The sequence below is a fragment of the Seriola aureovittata genome, chromosome 8 (assembly GCF_021018895.1).
Source record: "Seriola aureovittata isolate HTS-2021-v1 ecotype China chromosome 8, ASM2101889v1, whole genome shotgun sequence".
NCBI classification, from domain to species: Eukaryota; Metazoa; Chordata; class Actinopteri; order Carangiformes; family Carangidae; genus Seriola; species Seriola aureovittata.
The window spans coordinates 12,188,404-12,214,447 of record NC_079371.1 but is presented as its reverse complement, the minus strand read 5'-3'; the positions used below and the strand labels follow the sequence as shown (position 1 = coordinate 12,214,447).

The window sequence follows — 26,044 nt, the reverse complement described above, 5'->3', positions numbered from 1 at the left end:
AAGTCCAAGTAGATATTTGTGCCAAATTTAAAGAAGTTCCCTCAAGGCATCACTGAGATACTGCGCTCACAAGAATGGGACGGACAACGCAAAAACATAATGCCTCCAGCCCTGGCTGTCGCCGGCGCAGAGGCATAAATATACAGGCGTTACGCTGTCCACAGGTGGGAGGCAGGAGCTGGCTGACTCAAGGGAAGTGGAGGAAAAAGTGTTTCCAACCTGGCATAGCGACGCTCTGGTGACAAATACATTCCAGCTCTGTTTGACCTTATCTGACAAAACTCTGCTAAACATTTATTATAAAGACCCCATGAGACGTTAAGAATAACAGTAACTCTCACTCATCCTCCTGTGGGAATGCATATTTTATATGTTCTCTGAATCTGAGTAGGCGTGTGTGTGTGTGTGAGCACCCACATAGGTCCGCGTGTGTGTATGTGTCACTCTAAATGTGTGTGGTTTAGCATTCCCAGCTGGGTCTGCAGTGACAAAGCATTTTTCTCTGAGCTTAGGGGACAGCTGCTTGACAGTACAACCACACACTTACTCAAACTCTTTGATCCATAAAAGTCATCGCTTAACCCTGGGAAGTCCTAGGTGTCCCGACAGGTGAGAGCAGAAACCAAAAGAAGAGAGCAGACAGGAAGAAGAAGAGGTTAGTGAGAGTTGGGGCAGAGAGGGAGAGGAGTGCTGTGTAGTGTTCGCCAAGCCCACTGACACATGGCGCTGTGCTGTACTCATTAAGCCTGAGCCCCACTTTGTTCATAGTAAGCCACGGCCTTTCAATTACACAAGCCCAATCCCATTAAAATGGGATTTTGACCTGTTAAGTGTTAAAGCTTCAGTCCAGTTAATGAGATTCTTCTTGTTGTGGGTCAGTGACTGACTGGAGAATTGATCAGGACTTATACAAGGAGTAGCATCACAGTGTTAGAAGGCCTGTGTGTTAATGCAGCCAAGAACTTGCGCACACACACACACAGCTGGCAGCACACACAGCTCGACACTCCTCTGGAGCCCACAGACAGATGCACAGACACACCAGAGAGAACCCCCACATCTCCCGACTTGATGCCGGCTCTGCATGCGAGGCATCTCTCTGGGACAGTGAGAAAGGGATGAGAGTGGTGCCATCACACAAACCATCCCTGGAGGTGAGCGGAAAGATGAAAATTGGAGAGACAGAACTGAAGCATGAAGGGGAAAGGACGAAAAACAACCCCCCCCCCCCGATCACACAGCTGGTACTCACGTTCAGACTCCACCAACTCCTGCACAATATTCTCCTTGCTCTTGTAAAACGGGAACTTGCGTGAGAGGTTGAAGCTTTTTTTGCGCTTTACTTTGACTGGCTGTTTGTGTGGGTGAGAAGGGGGGAGGGGGCAATGAGAGGGTGAAAACAAAAAACAGAATGGGTTTCAATGAAGGTACTCAACACCCATGCAAAAAAAAAAAACAAACAAAAAACAAATGAAATGTAAACAAAAAATACACATCAAATAATGAAAATGAGAAGCAGGTAATGTATGAAAATGAATGGCATATCAATGTGAAGCTTCCGTTTACCAACATGTACTGTTTTCAATAAATTGAATCTCCTTGCATAATACATTATACAGATACAACATTACAACTGATTTATACTTCTACAAATGGAATCTGACAGATCTGTCTCTGACAAACGTGCAGACATTTTGTAAGTGCACATTTCTTAATATCACTGGGTGCATGAGCTGCGGAGGTTACAGAGACCTCTCATCTCCACAGAGCTCCTGTGTAAGCTATACAGTAATATGAGCGCTTTTTGTGCTCGCTTCAGTGAGCAGGTGCTGGTCCCTTTCCCACACTCAGGGGGAAGTAGGCCATCTCCCTGGGAGCCCAGCAGCAGCTCTGAAGACAGCCTCTCTGGCACCAGGACAGGTAGCAGCTGGTCCTCTACACTTACCCTGTTAGACTCAATCATCCCTGTCCTGGCGTGGAACTTGACTGTTTTTAACCTGGCCCGCTCTTTCTTCTCCACTCTGGGGGGGAAAAAAAAAAGTGGGACTATGTTTAGGCTGGGAATGAATGGAAGTAGTCATATAGCCTAAGCTTTGTCTGGCATTAGTACACTGCGGCAAATGAAAAGCGACTGTACCTTTTCTTGCTTGGAATGACCCCAATCTGCTCACTCTCTCCATGTGGTGTGACCAGCCTCGCCTGCCACCACTCGTCATCAGAAGCATTTATGACATGGAGGATATCCCCATAAGAGAAGCTCAGGCCTTGGCTGGGCAGGCAGCTGTCCCTCGTTCGATCATAGTCAAACAAAGCTCTACAAAAGCAAAAGCTTTGGTTACACTCTTTCCCTTCTATCCCGAATTTGTGTGTAGAGATTCCACATGCATTAAGATCAAATTACTCTGTGTCCACTCTTGGCACAAAATGGCAGTTATGAGTCGCCTGCAGTACATAATTGGTCCTTGTTACTCTTTCAATTACTTGACCTTGCATGTGGACTGCGTTCAAAATATGTGGAATTAAGTTGTAGAATGTAAGACCTTGAAAGACATGTCACTTTTTGCATTTGACTAACTAGATAATAACACTTTTATTTAACATGCTACTGTACAACCATACAAACATAAAGGTGGAAAGTAATGTCACATTGGACTGCAGACAACCCATATAAAGAATGTCATTGATGTTTCCACCTGACATCTCTACCTGCTATTGCCGCATACTCTCTACAAACACAGTTTATTGTCTGTGAGTGCATCACTGTCTTGTCAGACAGGTAAACCCATAGCCACTGCTGACGGTATTACCTGGTAAGACCTGCTTTACTGGTTTTAAAGTTTCCTTGACCTACAAGCCTATATCTTCAGGCCATATACCATGGTCCAGTGGACAGGCAGGCTGTGACCAAAATGCATTTTCCTCCTCTGTTAAAAGATTTTTGCCAAGCTATTCCTGCCAACTGAAACAGCACGTGGCAATAGGTAGACAGCACTACTGAAACGGTCCTGATGCTATCGGGCGGAAGCCTTTTTGCGTGTGTGCTTTAAAGTCACACAAGAGCACTTTCAACATAGGTTGGTGAGTGATTATCAAATTCCTAGCATTAACCATGTTATTGCACCATGACATACTTACAGTGTGTTTCAGTGAGAGTGTGAGCACATGTGACACTGTGTTTGTGTTTTTTTCGAGTGCACCTTAGAGGTTTAACGCCTCCACATTCCTGGGGGTGGGCTGGGAGGATATGGCGGCTCCTGCATCAGCCGGCTAACTAGACAGCTTTTCCAACATAACTGTGGGCTTAGTCACCCGCACAGGAGCAGGCTAGGCTCTACATGCCTCATATGAGCCAGTCTATAAGAGAGGCATGAGTCAGACTAACACTCCTCTGACTATAGCATGTGTCCAATGAGATTACACCTATATTCTTTTGATACATACGGGTAAGGTCCATTGCTATTGAACTCAGGCTAAATCAATCTAGTAATGTAGCTATTAGGCTTAGGTTAAGTGAAGCGCATTAGTGCTTCAGCAGAAATATGGGGAAGCACTTGGACTATGAAGTTACATCACACAGTCCTTTTACCTTGACCCCTGTGAGTCCTTTGTGACTTGCTGCATTTATGTGAGCAGAAGGATGCCACCTGTTTTAATTCCTAAATGAGCCTCCATCCAGTCTGGCAAGCAGCCCAAAGTGTCATAACGCAGGTCACTCTGACAAGCTCCCCTGTCAATCTACATTACACGAAGTAGAATCAATGTCGCATGCGGCATCAAAACAACAACAGGGAATGCCTGTCCATTGTTTTGTTTTTTTTTATGGTGATGAATACTATCAACCCAATGCCCTAAAATTAAACATTATCCTACAAATAGTTTCAAGTTTTTTTGTATGATCTACGCCATGTGTGTCATGCTGTTGTACTCTGACAGTGCGGCTGCTTTTGACAACATGTGCTTTCAGGCTTTATTCTTCCCCACAGGCAGGTAGAGGTTTATTATGCAAGAGTGTTTCTTTTGACAACAGATCTTAGAACTTGATGTAGTGAGTGCAAGCATGAGTGTGTGTGTGTGTGTGAGTGTGTGTGTGTGTGTGTGTGTGCTCCAGCTTTACCTGACATAGAGAGACCGTTTCTCACTTGTGCGCAGGGAGCCTGATCCTGAGCTCATGCTGCTGTTCATCATCTGCTCCCTCAGGTCGTGAATCTTGGACTCAAAGCGACTATACTCTGCAATGTAAGAAACAAAACAAACTCTGTCAACAGCACCCCAAAAACAGGTCCTCTGGAATACAATAACCCTTTGTGCTTTCAAGTTGATACACCCAAAGTTAAGGTGGTAACATGTCAAACTATAATGGCACTAAGTAGAGCGCATACCTCTGCCAAGGCCAATTGATTTTCTTTCACCAGATCCAGCTTATGATCTGGATTTGCACCAAACTATACAAACTCGTAGAGCTCAACATCATAAGTATTCTTTTTTTTTTTTTTTTTACAAGATCCATACATTATTTTCTGAGAAACTGAGAAAATGTCCCATCTTGCAATGTTAAGGAAAGTGATCAAAAGTTCCTGGATCCAGTCGTTTAACCTTCAACCAAAACATAATGGATTCTTCCAGGGCCCCTGACCCATGACCCATCCCCTCCAAGTTTGGAGCAAATTGGTTAATCAGTTTTTGCATAATCCTGATGACAAACAAACAGACATGGGCGAAAATACAACGAGGTAATAAAGGAGCCAAAACAGTATTGGACCCTGCTCTCTTATTTCACTGAAAAATTGTTGGCAATCTTTGTGTCTTACATTGTGCTGCAGTGAGCTGTAGTGAATAAAGGGAAGGTTCAGCGAATCCTTAGGCTGATTAATGACCCCAGGAACAGATGGTTTATCGCAGATCTGCCTTACACATCCAGTAATGTCTCATGTCAGGTAATTAATTATACAGATTAATTAAGTTCAACATGGGCTCTTTAGTGTGGTTAAAAAAAGGGAAGGCCTCCAACAATTTCAAATGCATGACCATTTGTCATAGGTGTGTAAATCCAGTTGCTGCTCTGGAGCACAGGGATGATGTATGAATCCACCTGGACCTCCTCATTAAGAATGCTCTCATTAGCCTGCTGTGCGCAGCGTGCTCTGTGCCCAGGCTGCTGGAACAAGCTAGGCCACCACACCACACAGCACACCGGCTAGATAAACAGACCGGCAGATGCAGCTAGAAAAACAAGTAGACTAGGTCGCTCATGTGATCACACAAAGGAGGTGTTGGGACTGTAAAAGGGCAGCGCTGTGAACGACTAATTTTGTCATATATCAAAATGTTTTGACAATTTTACACTTTACAGTGCTGATGAAAGGAAAGTCATTGCAGTTAGAATTAGTAAGTGTTAATACTTCATGTTGCACTGCTGTGCTCAGAAATTTGGCTGTAAACAACAGCCTAGAATCAAATCATTAATGGCATGTGATAACATACATTATTGCTCAAGTAAGACAACATATCTATGTCCTGATCATAATGAGGCTATAAAAGAACCAGTGCCAGAGAATATTGTTCACATTTATTCCACGTATCCTTTACTGCCATGCCTGTAGGGGTTGACTCCTACCTTACAGCTTAATCATCCATAGCTGGCAACACTTCCTGTAACGTGAACAAGAGATCAAAGTCCAGAGTCTGTCGAACAAGTAGCCTTGAAAAACAAACACCCATGCCTACAAAATGATTTCCAAGTTAGTCCAAGCTCCTGGAAAATACTGGGCAGGTGCAAAAACAAGCGTTCACCCCCCAAACAAAACCTAAAGGGGATTCAAAGCAGAGACAGATCCTGCCCCAGGCCTGGTGACGGCTCTCCACCCTGGTCTCTGTTCAAAAGGTTAACAATACAACAGAGTGACGCTGCAAGGTGAGGTAACCAGACACCGCCTGACTGCCTGTAACCAACAGCAACGTCCTAGCACACCTAGAACAGGGACAGCAGATGCGGAAACAGTCATTCAGACTAGTCCACTTGGCTCTCAGGCAGAGGAAAGACGAGAGAATGAAGCACAAGAAGCAGCAGCTTGGGAGGTGCCGAGGGACAAGACAAAGAGTAGCTAAATAGAGAGAGCAATCTTAATACCCTGCTTCACAATAGCACCAACCTGAAGGGCTGGCTGAGAGCTGTGTCAGTGAGATAGTGGTTTGAGTAGCACAGGTGGTAGAGTTAAATGCTTTGCTTGTTCACATTCCTAACATCCAAATGATTAATTTCAATACTGTGGACATTCAAGAGGAGCAGGTAAAGCACTACAACCAGTTTTATGCTTCTGTGGGGAGCTGGATGCTGCCGCCCCTCGTTGGTACTGATGACATCAGAATGCAAGGAAATCTGCATTACAATTATCTATGTAAAGTACATCACAATATCTGTGTAACTGAGTAGGAAAACACACGATAACCAGTCTCTCAAAGCCACAGACCAATCAGCAACACATACTTCCTCTCTGTCACTAAAGGAAGTTTAGGAGGGAAGGAAGGGTTCTATTTCACAGAAAAGGAAGGATACTCCCAGTCCAAGAACACACTGCGATACTGGTGAACGATTATCATCAACCATATGTCAAAATGTACCAACAGGACAACAACACTTTATACTGACACGAAGGTTATGTATCGACTGTTTGTCCCACCTTAAATATCAAGCACATGCAGTAACAATAACAGAAACAAATCTTTCCTGGATTGTGAGAAAATCAAAAATGCAAATGAGCGCAAATCCAAGTCACAACTATAACTACAACAGCAGCATTTATTCCTCAGAACACCCACAAATTAAAATTAAAATTTCATTTAACTGGTTCCTGGGCACCCTTGTGGCCTGTGGGTTGAGTTGGTGACTATGAAGCGCAATGTCCCTGGCCTACATGTAGCCTGGGACCTTTGTTGCATATCATTTCCCCTTTCTTCCTTCCTTTATTTCACGTCATCTACCTACAATCAGCTATCGCATAAAGACACAAAAAAACGTAAAATTAAAAATATTTCAATTCAAGTTTTTACTTCATGTATATTCTTAAGTTGACAAGGTACACCTATAAAATAAACACAAACATTCGAAAAGGATAGGCTACCCTTATTATCTGTTGACACCTTGTTTCAGGTTTTATTTAAGGACATAACCATATCTGTCTGGTTAAGAATGAGTCATGTGCACAGTCAATTAATAAATTCTTTATGGCAATCAATCCAACATGAAAGATTCTCTAACGTCCCTACTCAGAATCACACCTTTGAAATGCTGAGAAAAGGGAGTCCACAATTATCAACATTAAATGTCTGTCGCTTAAAGCACTTAATACACAAGAGCTAGCCTATATTTTTAGGAGTGACCCACAGGAAGAACAGACAGCTAATAGAAACTGGGACTATTCTGTATCTCTCACTCCCACTGCGTGTCCTGATTAGTCGTACAGCTTTCTTATTTTGGGGGACGGTCGCTTCTCTTTTGATCCAGTTATGCAATGCAGCAGGCATGTACATGTAATGCGAGAGTGTGTTATGATCTCAGGAATAGCCGAGCCAGTGAGCACACAGACCCCAGTAGAGGAACATGTAGACCTTGGCCAAACTATGTCTACAAACCTCTGTAATCCATACTGGTGTACGTTTAATGAGAGCACGTGGAGTTTAACATTTTCTCCACAGCCCCGCTCCCATTTTCTACATGCAAAGATTTTAGTGTAATTACACTCCTTGATATTGTGAAAGGCTAGCAAGTGGATACACACCCTTCACCTCAATTCCTTCAAAATTAATGTGAGTGAAAGAGACTTGGTGATGCTCCAGTAAGCCACTGAGAGTCAGAGGGGCTTCTGCTGCAGCATGTGTGCTCTGTTGTGGCTTCTTGTAGTCTTCAGTACTGGCCTTCCATCAGACGTCTGTGGACGCCCAGGCCGCAGCCCCTGAGATTAGTCTCCAGGCAGTTTGCCCGACATAAACTAGCATTCACCCTCCACTTCCTCCCCCTTACTGACTGTCCTTGTACAGCTCACAGGGGGTTCCTCCTGCTCCAGACTCAAACGAACGACATGTCACACACCGCTTTAGGATGCCAGCAGATTTACTGGCGACAGATCTCAGGTCACCAGAGGGGATGCAGGAAGTCAATAATTTGCCAGCACTCAACTTGTATGTTTAGAGTAGTTATGCATTGTACATAAACAGATAAGTGTCCTTCACTGGGTTACAAAAGGGGCGCAGAGCTGAAAGCATGATTTGGTATGGAAAACAAAGGTTCCCTTCAACTAACCACATCATTATTCAAGATGCTGCCTGAATGGTCTGGCATGCGAGACAACATGAACTCACATGGATAAGAATGAGGCATTATAATCAGCATTTTGTGGCAGAAGGAAAACCTATACTGCAATATTGAGTTAGCTTTGATCTTAGCCTGTGTCTTTCTTTAGCTTAGCTCCATGCCAACTGACTGATCCTGTTTCACCTTCCTTTCAATGACCTTGGAGCATTATTGGACATTTATGGCTGGTGTTTTATTAAAAGTGAAAGGAATATGGAGTGAGAGCATGCTACAACTTATACCCCTGCGCATTCCTGTCATAGTCTAACCTGAGAACTCAGCCTCAATCTAAAGCTTACAATATCCCTCCCTTTGTTTTTATAGCATTACTGCAGCAAGTACACATGAAGAGAATAACAAAAACACTGAGAAAAATGCAACTGCCAAAGTAGCTGTAATGCACAGCCAAGCTATAATTTACTATTACAAAAACAGAGTGGAGACACTTACATAAATAAACCTTGTTAAATTAGATAAACACTTACATGGCTAAGCAACACATAAATTCTGCTTTAGTCAGCAAAGAAAATGGACTTGTGGTCTGAGAGTCTGGTGCGGCAGTGACGTACAGGTGTAAATTAAACATAAAGAGCTGAGGTTCACAGGTGAGGTCACTGTTTAAACCACCACCAAGCTGACACACACCTGTTTGACCACACCTCTGTGTCCCCACCTAAAATCTTAGGTTACATAAGAATAGCAAAGCAATTGCCAAAAGTGACTGAATGAATCCTGCTTCGTGTGAATTACAACATAAAGGTACTTCATGTGGTCTTAAGTAGTAGTAGTATTAAATCTAAGAGTCAGGAATAAATTAGACATAAAACCAAACTAATGGGGATTCCAGGTAATGGCAGGAGTGTGTGTATTAACTACAGTAGGGGTGAGGCTATCACATGTCTGCCACGGTAACTTAACATTAATTTCAAGGCCGATTTAATAGTCTTTTTGAACTTGTGTTGTCACTTGTAGTAGGTTAATTCTTGCTTTTTTTAAGCAGCTCAGACATAACTTACTTTAAATAGGCTACTGTAACTTTACTTTTAAGTACAACTACAGGTTGCAGCTAAAAGGGGCACCTACCTCTCCAACTACCTCGGTACAGTCGTAGCCAAAATAAACCATTTCTACTGTTCAACTCACACAGTTGATGCGGTTTCAATGTGTCAATAATTTCCACTATCTCCCCTCCTCGTCTCACCTCAATTAAATGAAACTGAAGCTATTATTTCGCGGTCTCAGCCGGTAGTTTCTTCATCCAGCCATTAGGGAGTTCATGCGGCTTCTGCTCTGCTGCTGTTGTATTCGAGCCCATCCCCCATCCACACAGGCTGGCAGACAGATAAAAGTTTGAAGTTTTTCCGTTTTCCACCTTCACTTTTAACGCCTTAAAAAAAAAAAAAAAACCTTTCCTCTGCAGTCGTAATTGATGTAGAGCTCGTACTTTCCGTTTAGTCTCCTCTTTCCATCGCTGTCTGGGTTTGTGTCCACGAACAGCGGCTGGCTCTCAGGGGCTCGCAGTTTGAACAGGGAAGCACAACAGCGGTTCGTTTGCCCGCCTTGCTGCTTTAGCTCAACACTTCAGCCTGCTAACACAAGTGCCGCCCCTGAACCTGAATACTTCCTCAAGCGAGCCTATCAGGAGCGCAACCGGGGTTGCAACTGGAGCTTATCACGCATGCACCGCCACACCAGGTATAACTGACTTTCATTGCAACATTAAAGGACACGTCTGTTGATATTTTGCGGTTTTGTTATTGTCTACAAATCCCATTAAATGACCAAACCAATAATGAACTGATCATTCTAACAAGTATTGTCTATGTATCCATTATCTGCTTATTCATATGTGCCATACACCTCCATAGTTGTCAAATAGGCATTAAAAAATTATAGTGAGCCACACATTGCTCTGGTTTATATGTTCCTTCATTACCATGAAAGTGGGTACTGGTACTGTGGTTTATTTTGAGTCAATCCCACATATGTTGTTCTGCTGCTGAGAGTACTCACTAGAGCATGTATTAATATATTAATCCGCCACTGAAAATAGTTCACAACAAATACACAGTTTATTCTCGTATGAGTAACGTTTGCGGAAAAACTAAAGTGCCCAGCCACTTCAGGAAAATAATGAGCCTTATTTAAAAGGTTGGCATTAGATCCCAAGGGTCAGGGGCAAATCTTTGGAGAAGAGAAGTCTGTCTTCACTCTCTTATGTGTTTCCCCTTATCTTAAAGGTTCCTTGTGGAATTATGGATCTGTGTCTCTATGAGTGGGTCCCCATTATCTTGTGCATGCACATGAGAACACTCATGCACACGCACTTGGGTGACACTGATGCAAATTACTGTCAATACATAGGAGTGGATCTTACATTTCCCACTACAACAAGTTGTGGGATTACAGGAGGTTATGTCTTGTCTTCCCCATGAGGTTGCCAGACAACCAGCTGAGCCTCTGAAATGACTGCACCTGGCCAAGTGACAATCAGGTACATAACACCCATAAAACCTCAATGTGCTGTTTTTACGTCTTGATTTTTGTACAGACTAAACAAACAAGATACAACATGGTAATCACTGATCTTTAGAGGTGCTGCTAAGGAGATTTTCTTTTGTTGATTTTTGACTGTTGGTGTTAGCTCCATATTTACCGTACAGTGGTGAGAATGATATCGATCTTCTGACTTGGGAAGAAAGTGAATATTTTCCCAAAATAGCAAACAATTTATTCAAACTTGATGCCTCTACAGGTTTTCTGTTCTAAATTTGTAGTGTTCAAGCCCAAGCTGAGATAACTCAGTTGAAATCATCTTGGTAATTTTCTGAGATTTTAATGAGCTACATCCAGACGACATATTAGACAAGAATCTAACCTAACAGGCTAATCTGGTTCAAGAATACTTTTGAAAATCTAACAATTAGATAAAGGTTTTATGATGATAAATCTTTCCATTACAGACCATTAAAACTGTGAGTTCAATATCTATTTTGCCACAATATCACATATCACATATTCACATGTATACTTAGTGCAAATGTGGAAAACCTCAGTTGGATGTAGCCGTAAGCAAAAACAGTATGACAGGTGCACATACAGTAAAGATCACATTATACTTGCTTGTAACCGAACAATGACTGATGTTTTAAAACTCTTCATTCATGTGTGATTGGGGACTGTAGGGTCTTACCTTCAGGCCTGTATTGAGCAATGATGGTGACGGTCTGTCCAGCTCTCTTCAGTGCTGCAGCTGCTTGTTCATGTGTGGCATTCCTTAGGTTCACTCCATTCACCTACAACAAACCAGATGGAGATAGACTTAGTAAGAGATAAGATCTGCCCTCATCATAACATTAGTTATGACTACATTATAACATGTATGATAATTATGTGACTTTTACTGCTGATTTTGAATAACCTTTATAAAGGTAAGTACAATTTTTAGCTTCTGTTGAATATTATCTTTCCATATAAAGTGTGGTAATGTATTTTCAGACACAGCACTCGCAGCGCTGAAATAAAACAGGCATACAGTGTATTTAGAGCAACACTGGATTCTGAAAAGGTTAAAAATTATGAAATATAAGTCAAGTGATTTAAATATGTAATTTATTTGATAGTTTCTTGATTTGCAAGATTCTCTTGTCTGACAGAGCACTGCTAAGCTCCCTCTGAGTTGTTGTGAATTTAATGTCTTGCTCAAGGACATTTCAGCAGGGCAGATGTTTGCTGGCTTTCTAAACCCTAGGCCACCTTAATTCTATCATCATTATTCTGACAGCGGGAGTTGGCTGCAAATCTTACAGTAATGCCTCAATTTTGTCGCAGTTGTTGATGTGGATAAACAAAAAAACCTGAGGTTGAGATACTAACCGAGAGAATCCGGTCGCCCCTCCTCAGCTCCCCGCTCAGGTCAGCAGGCCCTCCTGCCAGGATGAAGGAGACGAAGATGCCTTCTCCATCCTCCCCACCGACGATGTTGAAGCCCAGGCCTGTGGAGCCTTTGTGCAGCAACACCTTCCGCGGCTCCCTGCCAGACAGAGTGACAGTGTCAGGGTATAGGCCAGGACAGAGAGCATAGAAGAGATGAGCAAAGAGAGAGAGATAACTGAAACAGAAAGAGCATAAACACAGACGCTGGGGGTACACAGAGGCTGTTTCATACAACAGCCATCTTATATTAGTTTACACTTCGTATGATCATCCAAAATGTCGAGTGCATTCGGTTTTGGCACCGACAAGCAGTGGGCCTGCAGATCTTTTTTTGTAGCCCCACTCCGTATATATTTGAATGTGAGTGCTTTAAATAGAACTTTTAAATGATTCATCTACAGGGCAGTATTCACCAGTAGAAACAATCGTTAATCATGTAATAATCATGCACTAATCATACTGCTAATAAAGATAACTTAGAATACTTGATAACCACTTGGATAGCACTGTTAACTCATTACTATGTGAGCAATAACACCAGCAGCCACACGAAAGGATCCAAATGCAGGTTATCTATTGACTATAGAATTTTCCGCTTATGTATGGCAATCTCATGGAAATGTACGCACATCTGCACACTTAAACACCCACTCATATTAACGTACGCAGACACAATGAGCTACCTCCAGCTCGACAGACCCGCTGAAGCTCTGCTTTAGCTTTAGCCACTATGACTCATCCTCCAGCAGGCTATTCAGACTGCCTCAGTTTTAAGATGCTAGAGAGGCCAAACCGCTGCTATGGTTCAGCAAAAACCCTCTGAGAACACACTTCACACGAGTGCAAATACACACACTCCAGGAAGCCCAACATCAGACTCACACCCACATGCGCGCACACACACACACACACACATATATACAAATATACACATAAGTATACGCGCATGCACGTACATAGGCAAAGACACACACACAAACACACAGTTTTCCTTTCTTAACAGAAAGCACTGCATGGTTCCTATTAGTGGTCTCTTGCAGCACTCAGCCTGTGGTCTGCAGGAACAATTCCTACTCAATCGCTAATGGCTGTATTCTAACTGTTAAGACCATTTTCCCATCGATGGCAGCCGAGGCAGCATTCCAAACTTTCAGAATCATACCCATGACTGACTGGAAAAAGTGCTGATTACTCCACTAAAAGAGATGAGGAGCAACGGAAAGTCCTAAATGGTAAAACAGTGCCTACAGACAGTTTAACCAGACTGTTAAACTGTACTCGTTTGCAATTAACTGAACTTAGATGCAGAGTTTTTTTGTAAGGCCATTAAAATAAGATGGATCAGTAGCAACATAGTGACTCTCGGTCTGTCGTATTGCCTAACAGGCTTGTACTAGGCAGAATCAGGGACAGATTCATTACAACTGTATCGACAAGGCTTAGATATTTGCTTTAGTATGTTCTTGCTTTTTTCCATAGCCTTTAAGATATTTTTAGCACCAGAAAAAACAATTAATAAAAGAAATAGCAAGTGGCAATGGCCTTTAAATATGCTACAACGACTGATTTTCTTTTCAAACAAGTCAAGCTTAAAATAACCTTGCTTTCCATCCTGAGCTTTTCATCCCAACTCGACAAGGCACACAGATCTCCATGGTTACCTTAAGATCCGGATCCGGTGCTTGCTTCTGAAAGAGCATTTCCTAACTGTGCGTTCAGGCAGGCTCCTCACCAGCGACATGGAAGATGAGATGTTGACTGTGAACATGGTGGCTACAGCACATCGCTCAGCTCAGCTCTTACTCCTCGACCCACTCTGCCTTTCTGGCCTTCCGCTGAGAGAGGGGCTACAAATTTAGAAGCTCATGTGTTTGGGGCCTGATGTTCCCTATCTCATCCTTGTGTGCTGTGATGGGAAACAGCTCTTCTTTGGGCTGTCACAAACGCTCTCTCTCCCCATCATCACTAGTAAGGCAAGACTTAACACTTAACCCTACCGCTCCCGTGCAAATCATCTTTGTTTCCCTCCACAGGACGAAGTCAAAATCACCCGTTACGCACATCTGGAATAATCAGGTCTGCATCAGGACTTTGGTGTGTCGGACTGGATGTTATCCAACTTCGATCCCCTCATCTCCACTCTGATGCTGTTTTGCCCCCCCCCAAACAGCACACCAGCATTCCTGTCTGTTAGCCTGGCCCTCTGGAGACTAGGCAGACAGATTCCCAGAAGCTCTTTGCTAATTTGTCAGAGAGTAAACAAACTGAGGAGCTCATGAACTGACTTTCACGACTTTCAGGCCTTTGATTTGATGCCCCCATAGTCTGTGACGTGGTTGCACACTAGACAGCGAGCGGGATTTCCTTATGCTAAAATAATTCTGTAGAATATTTGAAAACATGAGGCCAGCGGCTTTTTGTTATTTTACAGTTGTACTCCACAGGAGCGGTGTGCACACGTGTTTCTGTGTGCACTGTTTGCCCATAGGATGTGTAGCGCCAGGCCATTTTCATGGAAAGTGGGAATGAATTCCTACTCTTTTAAATGCAGCGATCAAGTCCTTCCTCCCTATCACAAGACCTGAACTACCATCCCTTCCCCCCTTAGCCTTTTCATCCATGCCAGGAATGTAAACAGTTATAGAGCAGCAAAAAGCCTTTCTCTCTGCCCAGCCATTTCTCCTGCGACTCTTCTCTAATTCAGAACCCACCGCCTCTTGGACTGCTATATTTTCCCTGTCTGTTTCAGTGTTTTGGCTGCAGCGGTCGCAGCTCAGCCCTAAAGCTGTGAATGGATATCTGGGCTGCAGGGTTCAGCGGGTCATGCTGCCCTGGACTCAGTCCAGTAATTGGCTCTGCTTGGCTGATTAATGGTGGACACTGCAGATGGACGCCATTTTCCACAGACAGAGACTACCTCTCTCGGCACTTTATCTCTCCCTTTCCCCGAATGGATCACATCAGCTTATGTATAGAGGCGCATACAGATAAAATTAAAATGCTGCTTTATCGCTCTCTGACTTCTCACTGTTTAAATTTCAGCCATAGATTTCCTGTGTCTGCCTCTTCTTTATGACCTGCAATTTTCCTCTAATTTCACAAAGGAAAAAATGTATTCACTGTTAAGGTGATAGACAGTTTAAGATATTTCATGCCTCTCACTGTGACTAAGAATAAAATTGGAACGATGAATGATTAACACCTAAGACGAGTACTCAGCTGAATCTGCTGTGATTAGCTTTATTTTAAACTCCCCTTTGTGCTTTTGCAGCTTTTAAAAATGCTAACCAAAGGTCAAAGCATTCCTCGTTATTGATGACTGAATTCTTGCGCTGCCCAGTCGAAGGTTTTGTGTACGTGGGTGAGACACATAAAGTTACTGATTAGCTCACCTGCTGCTGCAGTCCTCCAGCTTCTGTATTTACACAAGCTGTGCCTGAACAAAGCAGCCTAACTCGAAGCATTGTTGTGTATATCCAACAACTACAGCCCTGACCAGCAGAGGGGAGCTGCTTGTCTAGTGAATGTGCACAGTGTCATCACTTCACGCAGATTTATGTTTACACTAAACATGCATATTTATACCCGGAGGTTTTATCTCTTATCCAGTCCAATGTGGACAGAAACAAGAATGCAAGGGAGCTATGTACAGTACTAACATATCTACAGAAAGGGGGTAATATCAGATGGAGGGGGGTGTGGGTAGGGGGTGTGGGGGGGTGGAGGGGGATGTGTCTGTGATGACACCACTGAGGGGGATGTGCAGATGGGCAAAGGGCCGATACAAGCTCTGACTCATTCCTCACAACCAGCCTGCTCCACTTCTGCAGAAGCCTGTGCTTACTATAGCATCCATCTAAAATAACCCCTCCTGGTCGGAGCCAATGGGGAAGCTGCTGGGGCTGGAGGGAGGTGTCTGCTATCTGCCCGTCAGTCTGATGGAGCTGGATGCTCATCTGCTGTGATTGGGATCAAGTTGGTTGTCGGACATGATGTCCTCCAAGACCATGCCACACTTTTCTGATTCTACAGCAGACATGACACACAAACCCACTAGGGGAAAACAGGTGCGCGCATGGTCACAGCGTGCAGGCCGTTCTCATTTGCACCGTTAATTTATGAGTTGTCTGGTGCACAAGATGTATACCCACAGGTATATGTCTGTGTCATAATTGTGCATTGCATTTAAGCACACGTACCTGCGTGTGTGCTCGTATGTGTCAGCACATTATGAGCAAATGTGTCAGTGTACAGTATGTGTGTGTGATTGGTGCTGGCAGCATGGGGGATGAGAGGGGTAAGACCTGAGTGCATGGCCTGGTTTTCCCAGCGTGCAGATGAATCATGACAGCTGCAGGACTGTCTGCTGCTACTGGTCTGCTGGCCTGCACCGGATCAGGCTCTTACTCCCCGTTACATTTATGGTAACAGCAAGGCTCTGTGTTTATATTTACATACACTGAGCAGCAGGCAAAACATTCCAACGCTGCAAAGCAGAATGTTTGTGTTGGGTGGCTCTCATAGGTCTCCCCATCCTCCTGTACTGTCCTTTCTCTTAAACACCACACCCTGCCTTAAGTTACAGCCAAACAGCAAGACCAGAATCTGTCTTTTTATCTCTCATACACGTACACACACACGTACACACACACACACACACACACATGCACATACACGCACACACACACACACGCACACACACACACACACACAGGAAAACACATATTTGAATCAGTGTACGGCATATATGTTACACAATAAAAGCTACATTTATCACAAACACATTACATAAAAGCGATGGCTCATACAGAAAAATTGGGGCATTCATCCATGAGGTGATGCACGATGGACATGACTGTGTAAATAAGTAAGTGAAAACAACATCAAAACAAAATCAACAAACAGGAGGCCTTTTGCACATTTAGTAATGCCACACAGTGAAAAAACACAAGCACTGCCATAAATATCATGTATTATTATTGTCTTCAGCAGTAACCACCAGTGAAAGTAACTTGGCCCAAGATAGAGGCTTAGTTTTATCGATGCGTCCTGACAGATGGAATTGAGCAGCTTGTGGGAGCGTGAAGCCCTTTCGGCTGCGCTCCTGTGGAGATGTGTTTGTGAAGAGCAGGTACGACTCCATTTTAAACTGCGAGGAACAGGGCACTATTGTTTCAGATTCATAGATGTAATGAAATTAGTAGAAAATTGATGGATAAATAATGACTGAAAATATGAAAAGCATTAATAGTAGTGTATGTGTAGTAGCAAGAAAAACACATAAAACACATACACAAAGGGCAAGAAATAATACGCCTATTTCTTTCATTTCTGTCCCACTGTCAATTTGCAGTACTTAGTGTTTTAACACGTTTCATGTGAAGTCGTGAAAGATTAAGTACGAGTTGGATATGAGTGGAATGGCCATACAAACAAAAAAAGAGCAGCCACACACTTAAAGTACCAGTATATATAAGCAGCAAAGTAGACATGAGGTGGGGGAACATTTACATGCAACACAGAAAGAGACAGAAAGATTAAATAAGCCAAAAGAAACCCCTGCTTGGAAGTGAGAGCTCTAGCAACAAAAATATCACCCACCACCCCCCTCCCTCCCTTTCCTCTCCTTCCTCTTCTGTCCATTGCTCCTCTCTGTCTATTTCTTTTTGTGTATTTTGTGCACAAATGTGGTACTACATACTACTGGTGAGGCAGGTGGCCTCCATCCCTCTCGGGCCCTACTCCTGTCTGATGCCAGATCAAGATGCTGAGCTCTGGAGAGGAGGGTTAGCTAAGCAAGGCGTGATGGACTAGGTTAGTACCTGCCAGAGAAGGGGAGCGGACCTTGGCACAAGGGAGCAGGGGAAGGACAGAAGCCTCTGTAGAGGGCCTGGGGCACCTTGCTGTCCCCAGGTTTGTGGATGACACTGTAAATAGGTTCAGCCCTGCTGTGGGGTACAGGAATCACAGTGAACGGGACAAGTGTAGGACACAAATAAAGCACACAAACCAACAAAGATGCGACAAATGCACATACAAGTCATGTAGACAGCTTGGACAAGGACATTACAGGGCCACAAAACTAACACTCATCCAGTAACACTTTCACCTCACAACACACGTATAAACGCCTGCATGCAGTCACACACACAGGGAGAACACAGCCTCCTCCCCAGAGCTGTGGGTTAAGATGACCCAAGGCCTCGTGGGACACTCCAATCAAGCCCCTATGAATGCTACTTCTGATCCAGTACTTGGATAGGAGGTCAAAGGTTACACCTCAGTCATAACAAGTACAAGAAGTGACAAGAGGCCTCTCTCAGCACACAGCCGCCACACCGTCCAGCTATTATGTAGTATGCACCACTCTAGCCCTGATGAAATGAAATATGTAAACTAAGCATTTGCTTTGCTTCATCAAATACAAATATGTACACGTATCATCAAAGGAACCATGACAACACCTGTGAAACAACAACAAAATGGAGGTGGCTAAGAACAAAAAGAACCCCATGCAAATTGAAAAGATTTGTTTTAAAAGCCCCATACAATTGTGCTCTACAGCCATGTTTCCTTAACTACAACTACACCAGCAAAAACTAAAAAGGCCTTTAGCTGATCTCCAGAGGCAAAACTATGTGCTGTGATTTAGTTAAGTCTACACTCGTAGAGCTTGTATGAATGTAATGTATGGGAGGAGAATCATTCATGGAGGAACCGGCCTGTAACCTACCTTGTGAAGTCGTCCTCTCCTAGAACAGGGCGGGGAACTGGCGAGTACCTGGACGGGGTAACCTGGGGCGGTGGGTACACTGGCTTAGGCTCCATTGCCCCCATGTAGTTGTGGCTGACGTGGTTGTCCACCATGGTGGGGAAGGCTGGGGGGAGGGCCAGACCAGTAGGGGGAAAGGAAGAATGATTACAACACAGGCACAACAGGCACAACAGGAACACAGCGTAAGACTGACACCTTCGCTACCCAAGCAAAAATGAAGGTATTGGTCGGTGCGCCTCTTTGATCCAGATCCAACTATTGCCAAAATGAATTTTTGTAGATTCATGGTCCCCAGAGGAGGAATCCTACTGGGCTTAATAATCTGCTAATCCAGCAGGTCCGATACATTCCCGTTAGCTTTTTGTTTTAAGCACTAATTAACAAATATTAGCACAAGAACATGCTAAACTAAGATGGTGAACATTATCCCTGCAGCATGTTAGTATTGTCATTGTGACCACATGTTAGCATGCTGACGTTAGCATTTAGAACAGCCTCATAGAATTACTACCATGGCTCTAGAGTTATTAGAATGTCATGTGGCCATTATTACTATATACTTTATAAGATTTGCTGTTTTATCTAAACCGCTAGCACAGAAAAGGTACAGAAAAAAAAAGGAGGGACAGTAGGTCAAAGTTAAACTCAAAATGTCGGCATGTAGGCTCTAGATGTTGACACTGGTCAGTTTGGGTAATATTTTTAACATTTTCTCTTCCAAATAAGTTTGCCTGACCTGTGAGGGTTTTCAAAACTTGTCTGATCATCTGACTGCTTATCTTTTTAGCAATGTCTCTGCGTTTCCAGATCTTAGCAATTAATATTGTGATAACGATGATATTATTAGCAGTAGGGATGGTGGCCAACACTACAAAAATAAGGCCCAGGTTGTTTAAAACCAGAATTTCCATTTAAAGAACCAAACTGGCATTTAGGAAATTGGCTATGCTTTTTATACATGTCTCTACTCTGTCTGTGCTAATCTTTACACAATAGACAACTAGCACTGACTAATGTATGAACAGAGATGTTTCAGTAATCTACACCTGATGTTTTAAATCTGTCAATCCTCTTATCGCCTAAGAGGAAAAATTTGAAACACATTTCTAAAAAGTTGATGTAGTCCTTGTGCATGCAGGGAAAAGCAGAATCACAGGCGTAAAAATACACCTCTTTCCCCTGAATTTACATTCTTGATGGAGGCAGCTGAGCTTGATAAATCAAGCATTTTAAATCCAGATCATCTGAACACGGGTTGTACTGTCAGAGCGGGGTTAAGTCTGCATTAAGGGCTCGACAACTGCAAACATTTAGAACATACGAAAAGCCCTCGATAGCCCCCTCTAACACTAAATCACTGTTCAGTGGAAATTTGAGATGCTGCAGCTCAAGATCGTGGGCTCTCATGAGCAGGTGGGATGTGAGAAACCATCCACACTCAGTGGGAGGCAGAGAACTGTGCTTGTTGTTGCTGTGGGAAGGATTGTGTGTGTGTGTGTGTGTGTGTGTGTGTGTGTGTGTGTGTGTGTAAGCAGTCACTACGTGGGTGTCTGGGCATAGCAGTTTTGGGGAGAGAACAGTGATCCAACACAAAAATTCACGCAGGACAGCTGAACTATCTCTAATAAAGATAAAAAAGATGATTCCCCGTACAAACACATTGACCTTGACTTATCAATCACCCTTTACCTTACGTTAAACATTTTATATAAATAAACCTGTTGTAGTTTTGCAGCTGCTGTGTATGTACTAAGGAATGTAAAATGTAGATCCTGATTCGGACAGTGTATGGACAGCATCTCCGTTACAAGGACGACCACAATAACAAGAAGAGATAGATACGTACTGCTGGAGTAGTCTGGTGGGGCGTACATGTCATTGAGATGCACAGGTCCTGGCTTGGCAACCTTGAGGTAAACCATATCAGAGGTGTTCTTCAGTGCAGCCACTGCCTCCTCATGACGCACATCCTGCAGCATGATGTTGTTCACCTGAATGCCGTGAAAAGAGGGGAGGAAAAAATCCTTGTATCAAAACCTGAGCACCTCACATCTTTGCTGCACTGTGACAACATCACGCACCACACCAGCCATCACACCAGCCAACACAATAATGAATCATAGCTTGAAGGTACTATTAGATTTCTGGACATTTCAACAGCAGAGTGAAAGGTTGGTGCGTTGTGCAGCATTAACAGAGGTCAAAAGCAGTAGCTTAAGGTTTTAAAGAGTCTCTACAGTTTGTCTTTTAAGACTCTATTCCCTGGAAATATGCTGTCCGTCAAAAGTTTTTGAACGCCCCATATTTTAGTTTTGGTTACACTGAAGCAATGTGCTTACTGCACTGTCAATAACACATTAGAGAACAAATAACAGGTACAGTATAGTATATGAACTGAGAATGTTGAAATCTTGATCACTCTAATTACATATACAGTAGATAATACACTATACTGTATAATTGTGCTGCAAATGAAGTGGTCTGCCTGTACACTAGGCCTGCTAAACTGCTCTCGAACAGAGGCTAGACACCTGTTGAAAATGTGAGACAGAGGGCTAAAAAATATTCTCTTTGGCAAGTATGTCCAAAACAGAAAAGTGTCTTGTGTGCCACCAGATATTTGTATTTTATTAGATGTCAGTGAGAAAATATGAGATTATCCCTAATTCAAGATGTAAGTAATTTCCAATAAAATAAAAAGTCACAAATGTTGTTTAAATGTATTAAAAACTTCTGACTGGTATCGCATTTGTATTTTAACATTGTAAAAGATCAATTAAACAACATATCTGTACATGCATATTGCAGTAATGAGTAGCTCACTATAATTATTTGCAGGTCTTTCACACAGACTGTAGTGATGAGTAATGTCTTGTTTGATATACAACAGCCTTAAACAAATGTAACCGTTCTCACTCTCATACCCAAATGGTTAATTAGTGATCATACACAAAGTCATAAATGTTGATGTGTGCTGTGTGTCTCACTTAGCTTGAAATGACAGGATGAGGCAACCAACCAGATAATGTAGTGTACTTAACATCTACATAGAGCACATACTCGCCCACCTACAGCAATAGGGGTTTGTAATCGGTACTATCAACTACTGCTGAATTTTTGTTTAACTCGCCAGTGAATTAAATGAACACTTAAAATTAGTTCATGTTGATTTGAACACTCAATATGTGACTCAATAAGAGGGAGGTGTGGGCTCATACAGCTAGCAGGCGGTCTCCAGTCTGCAGCCGTCCATCTTTTTGGGCAGCTCCTCCCTCTATGATCTTGGTAATATAGATGCTGTTGTCTCCTGGGATATGCTGGTTCCCGATCCCTCCGGCGATGCTGAATCCCAGCCCTGGTTGAGTAATACACACAGTCAGATAGTCAATACATGTACATAGAGCCACCTTTCATTTTATACATTTTTAGATATATTCCATGTCTGGGTCTGTTTCCTCAGTGCTCAATGTTTCACTTCTTAAGTCTAGTCTTAAAGTCTATTTTTCCAAATTTAACCCCACACTTGTATGCACAACAGTAACAAATTTAGCAATGCATTCATTTCCAGGAAGGATGTATAAAAATGAACTTGTATATTTCTCTCTAAATGTGCCCCTGACCTTTGGGTCCTTTCAGCAGGTTGACCTCCAGAATCGTCTCGGGTGGGGCCTGCCTCCGTCGAACCAGCAGCCGCACCACCGGCCCTGCCTCCTTCAGGGCCTCCACCGCCCGGCTGTGAACCACCTCGGACACGTCCACGTCGTTCACACGCAGCACGCAGTCGTTAACCCTGTGGAGGGAAACGTTTTAATATATATATCTCACACACACACACACACCAGCTTGTCAGTCAATAGATAACATAAATGGAGTTACTTTGCTGCACAAAGGCAGGGAGAGACCCGAGCAAGGCCTATGTAATCAGAAACCTCCGAAGCACACTTAAAAAAACACTCCATATCATAATTTTTGCATGTTTTAGGTTTTGGTTTTCCAATGAATCATAACTTTGAGGAAACACAGAGAGCCATGGGGCAGAGGGCTGTAGAAACTCTGCCTCCCACACAGCACTGCCTGGCGGGACACGCTGGTAGTGAGCATTAAAGAAGAGAGAAAGGAGGTTAGAGAAGAGAGAGAGGACAGAGGGTGCAGAGGAGCTTGGAAATAGTAGGTGGAAAGAATAAGGTGAGGAGGAGGAGGAGGAGGATGAGGAGGAGGAAGAGGAGGAGGGTGACAAGGTGAAGAAAGGAACTTACCCCAGCCGTCCATCCATAGCAGCTGCTCCTCCTGGGATAATCTTGGTGATGAAGATCCCCGGATCATCAGGAATGTGGGGATTGTCTATTCCTCCAGCAATGCTAAAGCCCAGGCCAGAGTTCCCCTGCACACAGGTTATGATTGGCATTTTCAGTAGGGAACAGTAAACAACATGCACATGCACACACTTTGATGTAAGTGACTGGACCCAATGTTGGCTCAAGGTCAATGCAATATGGCTCTTAAGTGTATTGGTATCTCAGAGGAACATGTGATCGATGCAGACTGCTCCAGGCACTTCTGATGTCCGTTTTTGTGGACACGTGTGTGTGTGTGTGTGTGTATGTGTGTGTGTGTGTGTGTGTGTGTGTGTGTGTGTGTGTGTGTCCTTGCATGTGACAAATGATAATGCCATGTATTCCATTAGAGGAGGGCACTTCATTCAAAATGTCACGCTTATTCCATCAACCCACAGAGAGGCATCAGTGGTGGAGATGCCCAGTGTCAACAGAAAAATGGATTTATGATCTAAAGTAAAGATGAGTTGAGAAGCATCATTTCTATTGCATGATACAGAGCTTCTCACTCTCTGCAGGAGACAGACACTACCACCGCCTGTCGTTCCTGCTCCTGAAACAACAGAGGAACCTTTTGGATCCAGTGGGTCCAGGCACACTGCTGCATCTGACAGCCGTGGCCACAGAGACAGGCAGCAAACAAGACAGCTGAGAAAAGACTTCACTTTATTATTTTCTATAATTAATGAGCAACAGTCGCAACAAATTAGGACAGAGGGAGGCTGAGGCCTCCCAGTGTGCTGCTCTGGAGCCGAGAGGAGTACACTAGGCCTTACCACCAAATGTTAAACACCCACAGACCTTTTAAAGTGTGACTTTGCATAGTTTATTTAAGCCTTCTGCATGCAGAAATGCCACTTAGAGCGGAAGGGGCAGAAAGATACTGTGCATCTATCATGGGTTCGGAGGTGCATCTATATGTGGGTGGAATAATGAGAGCAGAAACATATAGCTCTGCCACTACAAGCTGAACCATCGCTGACAAGTGCAGTGGTGCCTGCTGAACAATTGAACAGGAGAGCACTTTACATTTCTGGCGTCTGCTGATGACATGTGCATCAGGATTATGTAAAAAGCTATGCCTCGCTGGCATTATTCTGTGCTCAAACTTACATGAGACATTGCACATAAGACAGTCTTACTGCAGTGACGTAACAGCTATAACTTCACTAACACACACTATCACATATGATTCTCATATACAATTATAGAAATTTAGATTTTTCTTTAGTTTTCATGTTCTTTAGGCTCAATGAGTGAAGACTGAGTTGCTTACTACCACCTAGTGGGGAGAAATCCATCCATCATGCAGAAAATACATTAAAGAGGAATATGTAAATTGTGGGGAAAAAAATGTAACAAGCAATTGGTAAAGCTCACCCTCTCTAAAATGATTTCTTCATATTTATACATCCCATCACTGCCATTTACCTGCCAAAATAAAAACATAATGGTTAGTTACATCACTGAGCCTGAATTATGCCATTTTCTAAAAACAGGGTAAGAAAAAAAGAGAAGCATGCAAATTTTTCATCTAAATCCTATACCATATAATACAGAATAGACCTATGTACAGACTGAATACAGAGAACCGTGGAGAATAGGATTATTGACAAAAAATACAGAAGATACATTCACCAGATTGTTTTTCTGACTAAAAATACCACCATGAATTTCCGATTTATTGCAATCAAAAGTGTCTTTCTTTCTTAAAATACATATGCACTGTGACACTAAATGTGCCGCTGCAGAATGCACATTCCCCACAAACAGGCAGGGTCAATAGGATAATGGATGTTGGTCCACATGGCAAACAGCATGTTGCTACCAGGACGAGCCCTTTTCCAAGCACGCACATAACCGTGCTCATGCACCGACACAGAGGGAGTGTGAATGAGAGATATATACTGTACAGAGAGAGAGAGAGAACAGATACTTACATAAGGGCCTGCATCTAGTGAGTCTGCGTTGACGATGATGGGGGGAGGGTTGGCCTGTGAATATGAAGAGATACACATTATCTCAGTGTGTGATGCTGGCAGCACACAGACGTAATGCGGTACACACACTATCAGTAGGGAGCAAAGTTAACGGATGCCATGGGAACAGTCGGTCAGTCTGCTTGGGGCTGAGGCTGCATGTATGTGTGTGTGTGTGTGTGTGTGTGTGCGCGCACAGGGGGGTTGTTGGAAAGGTGTGAGGACTGCGAATGAGGACTGGGGCAGAGAGACCGCTGCTTATTAACCGCCACAGCCAGACATCCCACGGTCACCTCATAAAACAAACCAGCTTGCGTTCCAGCTGTTGGGACAATACGTTTATCCCACATTGCTCGTCCTTTTCACTTTCACTTCACACACAGAGATAACACCATGTAGTATCAAATACAGAATGCAAGATTTTATGGTTTGGTAACCATTCAGGTAGTACTGTAAAACTATAAAGGGAATATATAATCTTATTTCTATATAGCTTATTTTATTCTATAATTTAGGGGGTTAGGGTTGTTTGAGGTCTAACGCAAGAATGATTAGCTAATGAACAGATTAGACAATGATTTTGATAAACCATTTATCGAGAAAAAAATACCAACATTTACTAGCTTGTGTCACACAAATGCAAGGGTTTCCTCTGTTTAACATAATTGTCTAT

At 43.2% G+C, this 26,044-nt stretch overlaps 1 protein-coding gene across 13 annotated transcripts in view; it reads right to left on the bottom strand.

The window, feature by feature from the left end:
- dlg3 (discs, large homolog 3 (Drosophila)) overlaps positions 1–26,044 on the bottom strand; it is a 79,840-nt gene that overhangs the window by 6,439 nt on the left and 47,357 nt on the right. For 6 of the 13 annotated variants that reach the window (XM_056382133.1, XM_056382139.1, XM_056382135.1 and 3 more), the window contains 13 exons: positions 25,333–25,386; positions 24,773–24,823; positions 23,315–23,439; positions 22,679–22,848; positions 22,277–22,413; positions 20,905–21,049; positions 19,017–19,179; positions 12,224–12,380; positions 11,541–11,643; positions 4,115–4,229; positions 2,138–2,314; positions 1,946–2,021; positions 1,253–1,352 (listed from right to left, as the gene is read on the bottom strand). In XM_056382133.1, coding sequence (XP_056238108.1) covers positions 1,253–1,352; positions 1,946–2,021; positions 2,138–2,314; positions 4,115–4,229; positions 11,541–11,643; positions 12,224–12,380; positions 19,017–19,179; positions 20,905–21,049; positions 22,277–22,413; positions 22,679–22,848; positions 23,315–23,439; positions 24,773–24,823; positions 25,333–25,386 — 1,573 coding nt within the window. Of the gene's footprint in view, positions 1–547; positions 594–1,252; positions 1,353–1,945; positions 2,022–2,137; positions 2,315–4,114; positions 4,230–11,540; positions 11,644–12,223; positions 12,381–19,016; positions 19,180–20,904; positions 21,050–22,276; positions 22,414–22,678; positions 22,849–23,314; positions 23,440–24,772; positions 24,824–25,332; positions 25,387–26,044 lie in introns of all 13 variants that reach the window. The other 7 variants (XM_056382134.1, XM_056382138.1, XM_056382145.1 and 4 more) reach the window with 3 other exon arrangements.